This window comes from Thalassophryne amazonica, chromosome 3 (assembly GCF_902500255.1).
Source record: "Thalassophryne amazonica chromosome 3, fThaAma1.1, whole genome shotgun sequence".
In the NCBI taxonomy this organism is placed as follows: domain Eukaryota; kingdom Metazoa; phylum Chordata; class Actinopteri; order Batrachoidiformes; family Batrachoididae; genus Thalassophryne; species Thalassophryne amazonica.
In genome coordinates, this window is record NC_047105.1 from 39,588,919 (window position 1) to 39,607,817 (window position 18,899).

Genomic DNA, 18,899 nt, shown 5'->3' on the forward strand with positions numbered 1-18,899 from the left:
GCGCAAACAATTAAAAAACACTGCGAATGAGTGCGTCAGCGCACATAGTGCACCTCATCTGTTCAATTATAATGAGATGTTAAATCTATCATAAACATACTTTTACAGTTGCTCATGAAAAGGAATAAACATGCAACTGTTTTACCAAGTCAGTACAATATAAACATTACAAATAATTACCTTTTAGGCTGTTCCAAATACGTTCTCCACCTCATGCAGTGCACGAGAGAGAGAAAAGAAAAGCTGCAGATAAAACAATCCTCTGTGATTCCGGAAGCGATTGGAGGTGTTTTCAACAGCCAAACTCTGAGAGAAAATTATTAACCTGCTATAAAATAATTATTTTATATACCATGAACAGTGCACAGAATGGGTGGGATTGTCACAAAGTGCGCAAGAAGGTGGAGCCAAAATAGCCTGTCCAAAATAGCCTGTCCTGTCCTCGTAGCCACCAGGTACTCGGATAATGGGTCCCTAACATGCTCATACTCACCACTAACATGCCTCTAATATCCTTGTTTGTCCTCGTAGTACCCCGTACACAAACTGCCCCATGCTGTTTTTGCTAAATTTTGAACTTCTTGAAAATAGTGCCATACTCAGAGATGAGCCTTGTTAGTTGAATATTCTGCCTCTAAGAGCCTCTAACAGCCACTATTCTCCCACGTTTGTTGAATAACTCGACTTGTACCAAAAAATATATACGACGTGGCTCTTTATTCATTGTTCATTATTCGGTGGGACCAGGGCTTAAGTCCCTTTGGCTGGTCCCTTGTTTTCACTCGGGGTCGCCACAGCAAATCAGAGGTGGATTTGTGTGTTGATTTGGCACGTTTTACACCGGATGCCCTTCCTGACGTAACTCCACATTACTTGGAGGAATATGGCAGCGGTGGGGCTTGAACCAAAAACCTTCTGCACTGAAACCAAGTGCACTAACCACTTGACCACAGTCATAAAAAAACATTTTCTTCAGCACCACTTATTTGTTCCTGTGGGTTGAAGTAAAGCATCCTTGGATATTGATGAACTTCTGTTCAAAACTTGTTAAACTGAGACTTTGGAAGGCTCAGATTAGCGATAAGGCATTGTGAGGGAATGCCCGCTATGGCATTTTGGTCATGTGACTGTGGGTTTTGTTAGACTTGAACAAAATGAACACTACTTGTTCTGTACTGGTAAATAAAACGTGTTTGAGATGTGGCTGCAGTTTACTCTTTGTTAGGCAGAAAATTAATAGTGCAGAACAAAACTGGTTGTCAGCAGAGCATGAGAGAACCCACAGTTTGAACACCTGCCACCACACCATCAGAACAGCGGTGCTCTGAAAGCATGTCTGACCTTTGCTGGGCTCGCTGTAAATCACGCCTTATTGTCTATTGAAACATGAGAGTCCAATTTCACAGCCACAAAACACATTTTACATGACCAATTCTGGTGCCAAACAACATATTGACTGCTGGCGCAGGACTCAAGAAATATGGAAATATAAAGCAAGAGTTTTTAATCATAAGAATGATGAAGGATAGAATGAATGCTGTTGCTGGGACAAAATCTTCCGCAATTATTTGAATTCAGACAAACGGCATGTTTAGCCAACCACCAGTAGAGGCTTGCCTCTACTGGTGGTTGGCTCTCACTGTGGTATTGTATCACTTCCTGTTCCGGAGCACAGCGGTGTTTTGCTGTATCTGTTAGCTGTTTGATCTGCGCAGTTAGATTGATCTAGTTACCTAGATAACGATTTGTTTCACAGTGTAATCTCTACGTGCCTTGACTAAAGCACTCCCTCTGCTGAATCACCTCTAAATTATTTACACATTATTCACTTTGTGTGTTTTTAGGAATCCGCTAGCTTAGCGCAACTACTAGCTCTTAGCCGGTTTAGCATGGCGGCTTCTCCTGTCTCTCCTGCACTTTTCTGCTCTGGGTGTGAAATGTTTAGTTATTCCTCGGCCTCCTTTAGCAGTAATGGTACTTGTAATAAGTGTAGCTTATTTGTAGCTTTGGAGGCCAGGCCGGGCGAATTGGAGACTCGGCTCCGCACCGTGGAAAATTCTACAGCTAGCCAGGCCCCTGTAGTTGGTGCGGACCAAGGTAGCTTAGCCGCCGTTAGTTTCCCCCTGGCAGATCCCGAGCAGCCGGGAAAGCAGGCCGACTGGGTGACTGTGAGGAGGAAGCATAGTTCTAAACAGAAGCCCCGTGTACACCGCCAACCCATTCACATTTCTAACCGTTTTTCCCCACTCGACGACACACCCGCCGAGGATCAAACTCTGGTTATTGGTGACTCTGTTTTGAGAAATGTGAAGTTAGCGACACCAGCAACCATAGTCAATTGTCTTCGGGGGCCAGAGCAGGCGACATTGAAGGAAATTTGAAACTGCTGGTTAAGGCTAAGCGTAAATTTGGTAAGACTGTAATTCACGTCGGCAGTAATGACACCCGGTTACGCCAATCGGAGGTCACTAAAATTAACATTGAATCGGTGTGTAACTTTGCAAAAACAATGTCGGACTCTGTAGTTTTCTCTGGGCCCCTCCCCAATCGGACCGGGAGTGACATGTTTAGCCGCATGTTCTCCTTGAATTGCTGGCTGTCTGAGTGATGTCCAAAAAATGAGGTGGGCTTCATAGATAATTGGCAAAGCTTCTGGGGAAAACCTGGTCTTGTTAGGAGAGACGGCATCCATCCCACTTTGGATGGAGCAGCTCTCATTTCTAGAAATCTGGCCAATTTTCTTAAATCCTCCAAACCGTGACTATCCAGGGTTGGGACCAGGAAGCAGAGTTGTAGTCTTACACAGCTCTCTGCAGCTTCTCTCACCCTGCCATCCTCTCATTACCCCATCCCCGTAGAAACGGTGCCTGCTCCCAGACCACCAATAACCAGCAAAAATCTATTTAAGCATAAAAATTCAAAAAGAAAAAATAATATAGCACCTTCAACTGCACCACAGACTAAAACAGTTAAATGTGGTCTATTAAACATTAGGTCTCTCTCTTCTAAGTCCCTGTTAGTAAATGATATAATAATTGATCAACATATTGATTTATTCTGCCTTACAGAAACCTGGTTACAGCAGGATGAATATGTTAGTTTAAATGAGTCAACACCCCGAGTCACACTAACTGCCAGAATGCTCGTAGCATGGGCCGAGGCGGAGAATTAGCAGCAATCTTCCATTCCAGCTTATTAATTAATCAAAAACCCAGACAGAGCTTTAATTCATTTGAAAGCTTGACTCTTAGTCTTGTCCATCCAAATTGGAAGTCCCAAAAACCAGTTTTATTTGTTATTATCTATCGTCCACCTGGTCATTACTGTGAGTTTCTCTGTGAATTCTCAGACCTTTTGTCTGACTTAGTGCTTTGCTCAGATAAGATAATTATAGTGGGCGATTTTAACATCCACACAGATGCTGAGAATGACAGCCTCAACACTGCATTTAATCTATTATTAGACTCAATTGGCTTTGCTCGAAATGTAAATCAATCAATCAATCAATTTTTTTATATAGCGCCAAATCACAACAAACAGTTGCCCCAAGGCGCTTTATATTGTAAGGCAAGGCCATACAATAATTATGTAAAACCCCAACGGTCAAAACGACCCCCTGTGAGCAAGCACTTGGCTACAGTGGGAAGGAAAAACTCCCTTTTAACAGGAAGAAACCTCAAGCAGAACCAGGCTCAGGGAGGGGCAGTCTTCTGCTGGGACTGGTTGGGGCTGAGGGCCGCCCACCACTTTAATCATATCTTAGATCTTGTTCTGACTTATGGTATGGAAATTGAAGACTTAACAGTATTCTCTGAAAACTCCCTTCTGTCTGATCATTTCTTAATAACATTTACATTTACTCTGATGGCCTACCCAGCAGTGGGGAATAGGTTTCATTACACTAGAAGTCTTTCAGAAAGCACTGTAACTAGGTTTAAGGATATGATTCCTTCTTTATGTTCTCTAATGCCATATACCAACACAGTGCACAGTAGCTACCTAAACTCTGTAAGTGAGATAGAGTATCTCGTCAATAGTTTTACATCCTCACTGAAGACAACTTTGGATGCTGTAGCTCCTCTGAAAAGAGAGCTTTAAATCAGAAGTGCTTGACTCCGTGGTATAACTCACAAACTCGCAGCTTAAAGCAGATAACCCGTAAGTTGGAGAGGAACTGGCGTCTCACTAATTTAGAAGATCTTCACTTAGCCTGGTAAAAGAGTCTGTTGCTCTATAAAAAAGCCTTCCGTAAAGCTAGGACATCTTACTACTCATCACTAATTGAAGAAAATAAGAACAACCCCAGGTTTCTTTTCAGCACTGTAGCCAGGCTGACAAAGAGTCAGAGCTCTATTGAGCCGAGTATTCCTTTAACTTTAACTAGTAATGACTTCATGACTTTCTTTGCTAACAAAATTTTAACTATTAGAGAAAAAATTACTCATAACCATCCCAAAGACATATCGTTATCTTTGGCTGCTTTCAGTGATGCCGGTATTTGGTTAGACTCTTTCTCTCTGATTGTTCTGTCTGAGTTATTTTCATTAGTCACTTCCTCCAAACCATCAACATGTCTATTAGACCCCATTCCTACCAGGCTGCTCAAGGAAGCCCTACCATTATTTAATGCTTCGATCTTAAATATGATCAATCTATCTTTATTAGTTGGCTATGTACCACAGGCTTTTAAGGTGGCAGTAATTAAACCATTACTTAAAAAGCCATCACTTGACCCAGCTATCTTAGCTAATTATAGGCCAAACTCCAACCTTCCTTTTCTCTCAAAAATTCTTGAAAGGGTAGTTGTAAAACAGCTAACTGATCATCTGCAGAGGAATGGTCTATTTGAAGAGTTTCAGTCAGGTTTTAGAATTCATCATAGTACAGAAACAGCATTAGTGAAGGTTACAAATGATCTTCTTATGGCCTCAGACAGTGGACTCATCTCTGTGTTTGTTCTGTTAGACCTCAGTGCTGCTTTTGATACTGTTGACCATAAAATTTTATTACAGAGATTAGAGCATGCCATAGGTATTAAAGGCACTGCGCTGCGGTGGTTTGAATCATATTTATCTAATAGATTACAATTTGTTCATGTAAATGGGGAATCTTCTTCACAGACTAAGGTTAATTATGGAGTTCCACAAGGTTCTGTGCTAGGACCAATTTTATTCACTTTATACATGCTTCCCTTAGGCAGTATTATTAGACGGCATTGCTTAAATTTTCATTGTTACGCAGATGATACCCAGCTTTATCTATCCATGAAGCCAGAGGACACACACCAATTAGTTAAACTGCAGGATTGTCTTACAGACATAAAGACATGGATGACCTCTAATTTCCTGCTTTTAAACTCAGATAAAACTGAAGTTATTGTACTTGGCCCCACAAATTCTAGAAACATGGTGTCTAACCAGATCCTTACTCTGTATGGCATTACCCTGACCTCTAGTAATACTGTGAGAAATCTTGGAGTCATTTTTGATCAGGATATGTCATTCAAAGCACATATTAAACAAATATGTAGGACTGCTTTTTTGCATTTACGCAATATCTCTAAAATTAGAAAGGTCTTGTCTCAGAGTGATGCTGAAAAACTAATTCATGCATTTATTTCCTCTAGGCTGGACTATTGTAATTCATTATTATCAGGTTGTCCTAAAAGTTCCCTGAAAAGCCTTCAGTTAATTCAAAATGCTGCAGCTAGAGTACTAACGGGGACTAGAAGGAGAGAGCATATCTCACCCATATTGGCCTCTCTTCATTGGCTTCCTGTTAATTATAGAATAGAATTTAAAATTCTTCTTCTTACTTATAATGTTTTGAATAATCAGGTCCCATCTTATCTTAGGGACCTCATAGTACCATATCACCCCAATAGAGCGCTTCGCTCTCAGACTGCAGGCTTACTTGTAGTTCCTAGGGTTTGTAAGAGTAGAATGGGAGGCAGAGCCTTCAGCTTTCAGGCTCCTCTCCTCTGGAACCAGCTCCCAATTCAGATCAGGGAGACAGGCACCCTCTCTACTTTTAAGATTAGACTTAAAACTTTACTTTTTGCTAAAGCTTATAGTTAGGGCTGGATCAGGTGACCCTGAACCATCCCTTAGTTATGCTGCTATAGACTTAGACTGCTGGGGGGTTCCCATGATGCACTGAGTGTTTCTTTCTCTTTTTGCTCTGTATGCACCACTCTGCATTTAATCATTAGTGATTGATCTCTGCTCCCCTCCACAGCATGTCTTTTTCCTGGTTCTCTCCCTCAGCCCCAACCAGTCCCAGCAGAAGACTGCCCCTCCCTGAGCCTGGTTCTGCTGGAGGTTTCTTCCTGTTAAAAGGGAGTTTTTCCTTCCCACTGTCGCCAAGTGCTTGCTCACAGGGGGTTGTTTTGACCGTTGGGGTTTTTACGTAATTATTGTATGGCCTTGCCTTACAATATAAAGCGCCTTGGGGCAACTGTTTGTTGTGACTTGGTGCTATATAAATAAAAGTGATTGATTGATTGGTTTTCAATCACTGTTTCATGCAGCGATAACTTAAAAACATGGTGATAGCTGTGTTGTAGAAGACTGTCAGAAGTAATCTGATTTTTGAATAAATCATGAGTTACACTGTAGAGAAACAGACATTGACAGACGGGCAGAATAGCAGACCCTGAGTTTGCTGACTGAAGGGAAATTAAATTAAGGGTGCAGCTTCAAGTCCAAATGTATGACAGTGTCCATTGAGGCTTTTCAGGTTTAAAATCCCGCAAAACCTCGGAGAGGTCACCGTGCTGCGAGATCTCAGTAACATTGAGAACTGCATTGAGACGCTCTGATTGGGCTGCACTTTAACCGCTGCACACGGACAACACCATTAACATCGCAACATAAAACTATTTTTATATTGTGCCTAAAACTCTCGTGAATATATTCTCTGGGTTTTTAGATGTTGTTATTGCGTTTGTTTTATGTAAACATGCGAGAATCACAGGCTGTCTCTCCGTTATTTTCAGTGGGAGCTGCTGTGAGCTACGCTCGCTTCCTGATTATGTCGTTCTGGGAGAAAGTGAAGTTTGCTCTTTAACGTCTTGATTATTGTTCTTTACTACACTGTTTGTCCTCTTTGTTCCAGACTGATATATATAATATGTCTGAAATTTGGTTTGCTCTTATTAAATTCCACGCAGATTAAACATAGCAGACACGGATTATTTGTTATAATTGTTTTAGCAAGTTTTCAGGGTATCATGCAGCAGTCTCTTATTAACGTGACAAAAAGCATAAAAAATTACATTTTTGTAGTATAATATTCACTTATAATTGTCATCATGTGGATTCTCTAAGTTGTTTTGACTGCAGCGACTCTCTGGCGCGCAAGGGATTATGGGATACATGAAAACCCCGAATGCTGACAGCACCAAGAGATGTGAATGATGATGAGCATGAACTCGATTAAAATAGATGTTGAAAATAAGCTATGAAGAATGAATAAACTATGAAAAACTTGTTAGAAATTCTAAAACTTAAGAATTATTTGAAGGAAGTGCTGTTTTATGTAGAATGTCAATGGGATGAACTAAATATCTGAAGATGCTAGCTTGCAGATAGAAAGCTAGCTAGCTAGCCAAGCCTGTTTGCTACAATGACCCACCAGAGGGGTGTAATACAGCACAATATTATTGAGTTAACAAGGTACGTTAAGTCTAAACACTGTTAAAATGATCAAGCTGGTTTTGCTAAAAGCACGAGTAAACACAACTTCAAAAAATGTTTTGTTTCAGGGCAAAAGGTTAAGTTGAGTTTACTCACATTTTTATGGCAGCTATAGAATGTCAATTTCAGTGATACTAACGTGGCTCTTTTTATCTTGGCAAAACCCTTATCGTGATGGTGTCACTAAAAAATTACACAAAATTTAAGGACACATTGGGGGGGGGGGGGGGGGGTGGTTACGTTCAGGGTTAGCATTAGGGTTAAAATTAGTGAGCGAAGGGTGACTGCATACATTTTGTGACGGTATAATGAAAAACTAGAGTACTGTGCTCTTAGAGTGCATTCCAATCCCCTCAAAAAAATTTCCCTTGGAAAAAAATTTCAAGGTCAAAGTCCTGTTAGAGGTGGCTTTTCATAAGCTAAATTAGATATGATCAAATCGCAGGAGTATGTATTTAGTTCATGCACTTAAATCTAAGTTTTTAGTGGTGTTTGAGGTTCTGAATTAACATAATTTTCACACAACATTGGTTATCTCTGCTATGCACAATTTGTGATTGCTTTTTGGAGCTGGTTTCTAAGTGATAACTGGAAGATAGACAAACTGGCATAAAATTGGAACCTCCATCCAATTTTGTTTGTAGAGGTAAATCCATAACAGAAAAATGAGAGTGATTGAGGCACTTTTGATTGAGATAAAATGCAAAGTGTACACCAAATGGGCTTTTCAATATTACATTCAAATGTTCACAAAATCCACAATCCTGATCAGATCTGGATCAAATTTTGTCATGCGATAGTGAGTGCCAGTCTACACCTCACTATCAAATATGAGAGTGATTGGGGCATGTTTGATTAAGATACAGTATAATGTAAAATATACATTAAATGTTTTTTTTCCCCATGTTAAATTTAAATGGCCACAAAATCTGTAATCTGGATCAAACTTTGTCAGTCAATAAAGGATACTATCCTACATAATGCTCTCAAATATGAAAGAAACCTCATCTTTTTTGACAGAGTTTTGAATTCTTGAAATTCATTCAGCGTTAAAGATATGGATTTTTTTCCAATTTTCCAACATTTGTCCTGACTTTCACCTTTGACCTTTAAAACTGAATCAGTTCTTGCCTATTGGGATATGAATCTTCAGTAAAAATGTCATAAGGATATATGAAAAATTGTGGGCTCCTGGCTGTTCACAAACAAACAAACTTGTGATTTTCATGTCAACTGCTTGAGCCAAATGTGACTGCATCTGAAAAACAAACAAACAAACAAACACTTGTCTTTGTAGAGCATAATGAGGTGGACTTCCAATATATAGACTTAGGTTTGCTTCCCGATCACTCTACTTGTCTGTGTCCTTGAATGAGACACTGTATCAGCATTGTGTCGGTCCAAACAGATGTAAATGGGTCCAAGCCTTAACTAGGGAACAACATTTCAATGGACTGGTGTCCCAACCAGAGGTAGTTGTAGACTCTCATTTCCTTCGTGCCATAGATAAGCACCAATGTGCCGCAGGGTGTCTGTCGGACTTGTTTCTCCTTCATTTGCTGAAAAGTCCATTTATTGCTTCTTGTTCTGCAGGTATTTCAACACAGGTTAAAGAATTGATTAGTCCCTACCTTATCTTTAAAATAAGTCATAAAATGAGCAATAAAACTGACTAAAATTAAATTTTTGCACATTTTTCCAAACTGAGTGCTGTAGTACAACCCCTGGCAAAAAATATGGAATCACCGGCCTCGGAGGATGTTCATTCAGTTGTTTAATTTTGTAGAAAAAAAGGCAGTCAGTAACAGGCACTTTTTTATACCAAGCGGAGGGAAAAAAAAATATGGAATCACTCAATTCTGAGGAAAAAATTATGGAACCATGAAAAACAAAAGAATGCTCCAACACATCACTAGTATTTTGTTGCACCACCTCTGGCTTTTATAACAGCTTGCAGTCTCTGAGGCATGGACTTAATGAGTGACAAACAGTACTCTTCATCAATCTGGCTTCAACTTTCTCTGATTGCTGTTGCCAGATCAGCTTTGCAAGTTGAAGCCTTGTCATGGACCACTTTCTTCAACTTCCACCAAAGATTTTCAATTGGATTAAGATCCGGACTATTTGCAGGCCATGACATTGACCCTATGTGTCTTTTGCAAGGAATGTTTTCACAGTTTTTGCTCTATGACAAGATGCATTATCATCTTGAAAAAAGATTTCATCATCCCCAAACATCCTTTCAATTGATGGGATAAGAAAAGTGTCCAAAATATTAACGTAAACTTGTGCATTTATTGATGATGTAATGACAGCCATCTCTCCGGTGCCTTTACCTGACATGCAGCCCCATATCATCAATGACTGTGGAAATTTACATGTTCTCTTCAGGCAGTCATCTTTATAAATCTCATTGGAACGGCACCAAACAAAAGTTCCAGCATCATCATCTTGCCCAATGCAGATTCATGATTCATCAGTGAATATGACTTTCATCCAGTCATCCACAGTCCACAATCCATTTGTTTCTCATTTGTTTTGTTGTTGTGCATTTTTGTCTGTTTAGGTGTTAATGATGCCTTTCGTTTAGCTTTTCTGTATGTAAATCCCATTTCCTTTAGGCGGTTTCTTACAGTTCGGTCACAGACGTTGACTCCAGTTTCCTCCCCTTCGTTCCTCATTTGTTTTGTTGTACATTTTTCGATTTTTGAGACATATTGCTTTAAGTTTTCTGTCTTGATGCTTTGTCTTCCTTGGTCTACCAGTATGTTTGCCTTTAACAACCTTCCCATGTTGTTTGTATTTGGTCCAGAGTTTAGACACAGCTGACTGTGAACAACCAACATCTTTTGCAACATTGCATGATGATTTACCCTCTTTTAAGATTTTGATAATCCTCTCCTTTGTTTCAATTGACATCTCTCGTGTTGGAGCCATGATTCATGTCAGTCCACTTGGTGCAACAGCTCTCCAAGGTGTGATCACTCCTTTTTAGATGCAGACTAACGAGCAGCTCTGATTTGATGCAGGTATTAGTTTTGGGGATGAAAATTTACAGGGTGATTCCATAATTTATTCCTCAGAATTGAGTGAGTCCATATTTTTTTCCCTCTGCTTGGTCTAAAAAAGTAACCGTTACTGACTGCCACAATTTTTTTTCCTGATTTCTTATAGTGTTTCTTAAAGCCAGAAAGTTGCCATTTGAAATGACTTTAGTTTTGTGTCATGTCTGTGATCTGCTTTTTTTCTACAAAATTAAACAACTGAATGAACATCCTCCGAGGCCGGTGATTCCATAATTTTTGCCATGGGTTGTATAGTCAGAAACATCGTTACAGATGTGTATATTTATTTGTATGTTTATATTGTGGCACAGAGAGTGCGTGGAGTGTGCATCTTTTCTTAGATGCCTTTCATTATCATTTATTTCAGTTGTATTCAGAAATCCCGTCCCGAGCTGATGCACTCGCACAGCACAACAGCTCTTTCAATTGTCTTAGCTCCTGTGGAGATGCGGTTCAGTCTGTGGCACTCCGACAAAAACAAACAAACAAAAGTCCTCCGACAGACTTCATGCGTCTCTGTTGCAATAATCCCTTCAGTAGCAGTTGGCTTGAAGCAGTATTAACTCTTTCCCTTCTTTGTTTCCAGATTTTCCGCAGAGCAGACAAGAACGGTGAGTAAACAGCAACAACATAATATAGTTCACAATTAACCATTTGTTGGAATGCATTCATATCCCCAATTATTTTTCCCTTTAATTGGTATTTGAAGGAGAACTAAGGAGTTTGCATTAGTGACTGTTCGTGTACATTTCCATTTGCCTCCATGTTCCACTAAGTTTTTTCATCCATTTTGGAATGAAGGTTGTAACATAAGAAAATGTGGATAACGTGAAATGCTGTGAATACTTTCTGGATGCATTGTATAAGTGTTGAAAGTATCAAACTTCTGGAGATATTCATTTATCTCCTCTCCTTTGGGTCATTGGTGTTTGAGATTGAAAGAAGCTTAGTAAGAGGTTATGGTGGACAGAGCTGGAGAACAAATGAAGTCTTTAGGGTCCTGGTGCTTCCTGTCTTACTGTATATTTGTAAGACTTGGATGCTAATCAGTGACCTCAGGTTACAACTTGATATCTTTGGTACTAGGTCTCTAACTCTGGACAGGATCTAGCATGTTGGTGTCCCAGGGTTGAGGATGCCAGCAGCTGGAGAAGGCCAAGAGGACATCCATTCTTCACCTGGCTGAGGCAGATAAAGAGCTATACTTTTGAGAGGTGGTGATATACTTGTTATTTACCTAGGTGGTTGTCATGCAGGACCAAGGCGGTTGTATAATGCGGTGTATGCAGCAAGACATGATACCTCTGCATGCTCCAAAACATGACATAAATGAGACTGATGTGTATTAATCCCATCCAAGTGTTTAGACAAATATCCGAATATCTGAATATCCGTGTACTTTTCATACACCCTTTCCCAAATGTAGAGGAAAAAAATGAATACAGAAATACTATGTAAAGGTCATTTGGAATTGTCATGTCTTTGCCATTGCTGGGTGTATTGTTTTATATAAATGGAACCGTGTAACCGTATAAATGGACAAATGAACCGTATAAATGGATATCTTCATTTCTCTATCTCGGATATCTTACCCCCCCACAAAACTTCCTTTTGGCAAGATATGTTTGTCAGTATGTACAACCCCAATTCCAATGAAGTTGGGACGTTGTGTAAAATGTAAATAAAAACAGAATACAATGATTTGCAAATCCTCTTCAACCTATATTCAACTGAATACACCAGAAAGACAAGATATTTAATCTTCAAACTGATAGACTTCATTGTTTTTGTGCAAATATTTGCTCATTTTGAAATGGATGCCTGAAAAATGTTTAAAAAAGGCTGGGACAGTGGTATGTATGTTTACCACTGTGTTATATCACCTTCTAACAACACTCAATGAGCGTTTGGAAACTGAGGACACTAATTGTTGAAGCTTTGTAGGTGGCATTCTTTCCTATTCTTGCTTGATGTACAACTTCAGTTGTTCAGCAGTCCGGTGTCTCCGTTGTCGTATTTTGTGCTTCATAATGCGCCACACATTTTCAATGGGCGACAGGTCTGGAATGCAGGCGTGTAGAAAGTTCTCCAGATTCTCTGAATTTTCTGATCATATTATGGACTGTAGATGATGGAATCCGTAAATTCCTTGCAATTGAACATTGAGAAACATTGTTCTTAAACTGTTAGACTATTTTTTTTTCATGCAGTTGTTCACAAAGTGGTGACCCTCGCCCCATCTTTGCTTGTGAATGACTGAAACTTTTGGGGATGCTCCTTTTATACCCAATCATGAGTGTCCTCAGTTCCCAAACACTTATTGAGTGTTGTTAGAAGGAAAGGTGATGTAACACAGTGGTAAACATACCACTGTCCCAGCTTTTTTGAAATGTGTTGCAGGCATCCCTTTTAAAATTAGCAAATATTTGCACAAAAACAATAAAGTCTCAGTTTGAACATTAAATATCTTGTCTTTGTGGTGTATTCAATTGAATATAGGTTGAAGAGGATTTGCAAATCATTTTATTTTGTTTTTATTTACATTTTACACAACGTCTTAACTTCATTGGAATTGGGGTTGTATGTTTGTTTGTTTGTAATCATTGCATTTTTCACCTTTAAGTGGCTGTGCAGCACACAGTTTACATCACAGACTCTTGCAGCTTCAGATATAGCAGCCCTAGTAGGGTACCTTTCAGTACACAAAAGGATCAAGCTCAAGAAAAAGCCTCAGGACTCCGAAAAAGCCTTGGGGCTCCGGCAAGGGCAGTCGCATCTCCTCCTCTCTCCTCTATTTCTGCTCCAACCTTCAAAGCCCCTACTTCACTGGACTGTGAATTCTTTAAACTAACACTATTGACACCATTTTTTTCAACAAGGAAATCAGGTGTTGGGGGACCCTGCATGCCCAGATGGAACCTACCCTGCCGGCTATGTTCTCGACGCCTGGGAGAAGTGGTACGTTGCGTGCTTGGTACCACTCTCTGTGGAGGACATTTAAGATTTATTTATATTTGGTTTTATAGTAGTGGAAGGGCTAGTGCTTATTGGTTTATGTGCTGCCCTGACCTACCGGAGAATTGGCAAGACGGCTGCTACCACAACCACGACCCCTCACCTGTCCGTCATTATTAATGAGTTGGGCAAGGCGGTACAGTCTCAGACTGTGTTAACCCTTAAACTCAGATGTAAGTTGGAAAACATCTCGGAGCAAATGTACGCCTTGCAAAGGAACATGTTGGAGACCAGGGAGTACTCATAAATTGGATTTGGTCAGTTAGAGGAGCTGTAAATGGTGTTTCTCTACTTAACCCTAAACATGGCAGGCTTATCAGCCTCCGAAGGTCAAAACGTCCCACTTGTTTTCCTCCAGAAGAATCTCTACGGCCTTGGTGAACCATTCGGCTGCCCCTCTTATCTTTCTGCCCTCCCCTATAGTCTGACGTTGTCAAGGCAACTCCAGACATTATGCACACACTGACAGAAACTGATACCAACTCATCTGACTGATACGAACTCATCTCATCTGCACACATGACACACGCCCCCCTCCCCCTACCACCCCCCTTGCCTCCGCCCTGCTACTCCTCCCCCCTTTGGAGGCCGCACGGCTCTGCATCCACAGCGGCCTTCACCTCCCCCAAGCTTGGCCGCATGGCATGCTGCTGCGGCCACCTACACCCTCATTGGCTCAATTCGGATAATGGACTGTTTCAAAGTTTAGCATACATAAGCAATCAAATGTATATGTGTGGTTGTTTTAATTCTAATGTGTGCCATTATTATGTTCAGCTAGTAATAATTGTTGATTAATTGCTGTCTTTTGTCTGAAGTAATTGGGTGTGAAGAATGAATTGCCCTTTTAGGGATAAATAAAGCTGTTTGAATCTTGAAGGTTAAAGGTCAAGGTCACAGGAAGGTCAAACACTAAATTCAACAAAACAACTTTCTTGGTCGCAGTTTTTGAAATGTTGCCTCCAAATTTGGCATGAACATAGAGATAGGCCTTGCTTATAAGCCATTACCTGGGATAAGCAATTGACCTTGACTTTTAGGGTTTCGCTTGAGGTCAAATGTGACCTAAATTAGGTCAAATTTCAGATTACAGTAAAACATGTTGTGTAATACACCAAATTAATAATGTTTTATGATTACATTAGTACTAGCAGAATATAGTTATATGATTACAAATAGATAAAACTTTAATTATAAGTAAAATGTTCATTACAGCAAACTATTGCCATCATACTAGGTGTTGAAAAACTAACATAAATATATTGTTTGCTTATTATCATACCATCAGTATAATAAGTTTGGTTCATTGGTTCAACTTTGGTTGTAGTAAAGTGCTTTATAAACAGAGGTGTCAAGTAACGAAGTACAAATACTTCGTTACTGTACTTAAGTACACTTTTTAGGTATCTATACTTTACTCCATTACTTATTTTTCTGCCTACTTCTGACTTCTACTCATTACATTTTCACACAAGTATCTGTACTTTCTATTCCTTACATTTTTAAAACAAACAGCCTCGTTACTCTTGGCTTCAGTTTAATGTTTATATATATATTTCACGTCATGTGCGCCTGTAATCAACTTTTCTGCAGCACGGCTTTGCTTTGAACCGTGAACCAATCAAAGCAGTGGTTCGCAGATTGAGGCAATGCTTCGACCTATTGCTTCGTTTAGTCTTTCTTTCTTTCGCTTAATTTTCCCCCGCTAAAACCCTAAAGAGCATACTTCTGTGAGTATTATTTACCTTTTCTATGTTAAACCGACCTGTTATGGTCTTCTGAAACAGTTGATAGATGTATTTTATAACTTAAAAATGGGAGCAATGCTAACGCGTTAGCATGTCTATGGCATTTTCAGTGTTAAAAGTTAGCATTTAGCAATTGCAGCCGTCATCACGTTCGGGTGCATCCATCCATCCATTTTCTTCCGCTTTATCCGGAGTCGGGTCGCAGGGGGAGCAGCTCAAGCAAAGCCGCCCAGACCTCCCGATCCACACACACCTCCTCCAGCTCCTCCGGGGGAACCCCAAATTGTAATATTCCTTAAATTTATTTTTGCTTATATATTAAGATGTATTTTATAACTTAAAAATGGGAGTGATGCTAACACGTTAGCATGTCTATGGCATTTTCAATGTTAAAAGTTAGCATTAAGCAATTGCAGCTCTCATCACGTTCGGGTGCATTTGTTTTCAAATTGTAATATTTCTTAAATTTATTTTTGTTTATATATTAATAATCTAATGATTATTATATACAATTTTAGAGAAAGAGGCAAAAAGAACCTGAATAGAAACACAACAGAAAATATAAAAGCAACTAACAATGAACATACATACATACATATATAAGTGTTTCCTGTGAACACCTAGTGACTCTTACACCTCCACTTCATCCCTGTCTTATTTAAGTTTAATGATAGTTTGTTTTGGTCAAACCATATTTTCAATGTGTTAATTTCTTCAGTGATTTTCTCCAGAACTATCTGCCAAACTAGAAAACTGCTGCATCCTTGTAAGAGCAGAATACTACTGGAATGAATGTGAATGAGGAAAGTTGTGTTTTTTTTTTTTTTTCTTCACTAAATGGATGCTGCACTCACTGCAGTTTATTGTCTGGAATAGTCCCAGATTGCATTTCAGAGCTTCTAGAATTGAAACATTTTCGTGCAGGTGGTGTTGGGGGGTAATTTTGGGTTTTGGGTCTTGGACCACATGTAGAACGAATCAGTTTTTAAATTAAGCTTTCAGTTCATATAGTGGCATCTACCTTTTTTTTTTTAAAGGTTACTTTATACTTTAAGTAGGTTTTGGAGCACATACTTTTTCACTTTTACTTGAGTAAAGAAGTCGAGTTGATACTTAAACTTTTACCAGAGTGTTTTTAAACTGCAGTATCTATACTTCTACTTAAGTAACAAATGTGTGTACTTTTGACACCACTGTTTATAAATAAAGATGGTATGGTATGGTACTGTGTGCTCTATACATACACTGTGGATATTTTATGCAAAACTAAATTGAAGTATTTTCCATCATATTTCCATCACATATTTTCAGGTTGTCAATCAGGTCCATATTTTTGTAAAGTATATTTGGAAGGGGGATTTAAAGGTACTTCAGAATAGGAAATATTACTATTGTAGATAGCTATAGATAAATACAGAAAGAAAACCAATATCGTTCACCATCAGTCAGACTGCTTCATCTGTGACCATAAAACATTCATGAAATATACAACCCCTGGCAAAAATTATGGAATCACTGGCCTCGGAGGATGTTCATTCAGTTGTTTAATTTTGTAGGAAAAAAGCAGATCACAGACATGACACAAAACTAAAGTAATTTCAAATGGCAACTTTCTGGCTTTAAGAAACACTATAAGAAATCAGGAAAAAAAATTGTGGCAGTCAGTAACGGTTACTTTTTTAGACCAAGCAGAGGGAAAAAAATATGGAATCACTCAATTCTGAGGAAAAAATTATGGAACCATGAAAAACAAAAGAACACTCCAACACATCACTAGTATTTTGTTGCACCACCTCTGGCTTTTATAACAGCTTGCAGTCTCTGAGGCATGGACTTAATGAGTGACAAACAGTACTCTTCATCAATCTGGCTCCACCTTTCTCTGATTGCTGTTGCCAGATCATCTTTGCAGGTTGGAGCCTTGTCATGGACCATTTTCTTCAACTTCCACCAAAGATTTTCAATTGGATTAAGATCCGGACTATTTGCAGGCCATGACATTGACCCTACGAGGTCTGTTAGATAATAAACCAACCCTTTTATTTTTTTTTTAACTATATGGATTTGAATGACGTGCGATTACACCAATCATGCTTGAACCCTCGTGCGCATGGGTGAGTTTTTTCACACGTGTCGGTGACGTAATTTTCCTGTGGGCAGGCCTTGAGTGAGATGTGGTCCCGCCCTCTCGGCTGAATTCCTTTGTTTCACACGCTGCTCGAGACGGCGCGCGTTGCTTTATCAAAATTTTTTCTGGACCTGTGAGGAATATCCGAGTGGACATTATTCAAGAAATTAAGCTGGTTTTTGGTGAAAAGTTTAACGGCTGATGAGAGATTATGGGGTGTTTCTGTCGGTGTAAGGACTTCCCACGGAGCGGGACGTCGTGCAGCTCTTCCAGGCGCCGTCGTCGGCCTGTTTCGACCTGAAAACATCCTAATTTAAGGCTTAATTCACCCAGGACGTCGTGAGAGAACAGAGAAGATTCACAAGAGGCCGGCATGAGGACTTTATGCGGACATTCCACTGTTTAAGGACGTTTTGTAATGAAAGACGTGTGCGCAAATTCGCCGAGTCGTTTCCGTGATGACTCGGCAAATCTGTGTGCGCCGCGACAGGAAAAACACCTCCGTGTTGAAAACCATTTGTAAAATTCAGGTGGCTTTTGATGGCTTTCAACAAGTGAGTAACTGAGAAATTGTTTAACAGCTTGGGCATGTTCCAACTTGTCCGTTAAGGTTTCCAACGGAGGTGTTTTTCCTGTCGCGACTCTCCGCGGTCGGGTCCAGCCCGACATGTGACTCTGCCTGCACGTTCTTTCATTACAAAATGTCTGTTAACAATGGAATGTCCGAATAAACTCCTCATGCCGACTTCTTCTGAAAGTTCTCTGTTCTCTGACAACTTACTGGGTCAACAGAGCCTGAAATGTGGAAGTTTTCAACTTGAAACGGCGAGACGCTGCCGCCTCGAAGCGCAGATCGCCGTCAGGCGCCGTGGGCCATCCTTATGGCGACACTACCAGACCAAAATCTCTCATCAGCCGTTAAAATTTTTACCGAAAACCAGCTGAATTTATCGAATGGTGTCCACTCAGTTCTGCCTTACAGTTTTGAAAAATATTTGATAAAAAAAAGCAGCAGTCTCTGAGCCATTCGACGAGAGGGTGGGCCACTCCTCAGTCAAAGAATGCCCACAGGCGAATGACGTAACCGACATGCCTGAAAAAACTCTCGCATGCCCACAAGGGTTCAAGCATGTCTGATGTAATCACACGTGATTCAAATCCATATGGTTTTTGAAAAAAATAATAAGGTCGGATACTTTTCTAATAGACCTCGTATGTGTCTTTTTGCAAGGAATGTTTTCACAGT

The 18,899-nt window shown here is 39.8% G+C and overlaps 1 protein-coding gene across 1 annotated transcript in view; it reads left to right on the forward strand.

Annotated features, from left to right (window-relative positions):
• The window catches only part of necab3 (N-terminal EF-hand calcium binding protein 3), a 155,758-nt gene that overhangs the window by 12,740 nt on the left and 124,119 nt on the right, over positions 1-18,899 (forward strand). The window contains exon 2 of the mRNA XM_034166078.1: positions 11,349-11,373. Within this exon, the coding sequence (XP_034021969.1) occupies positions 11,349-11,373 (25 nt within the window). The remainder of the gene's footprint in view (positions 1-11,348; positions 11,374-18,899) is intronic.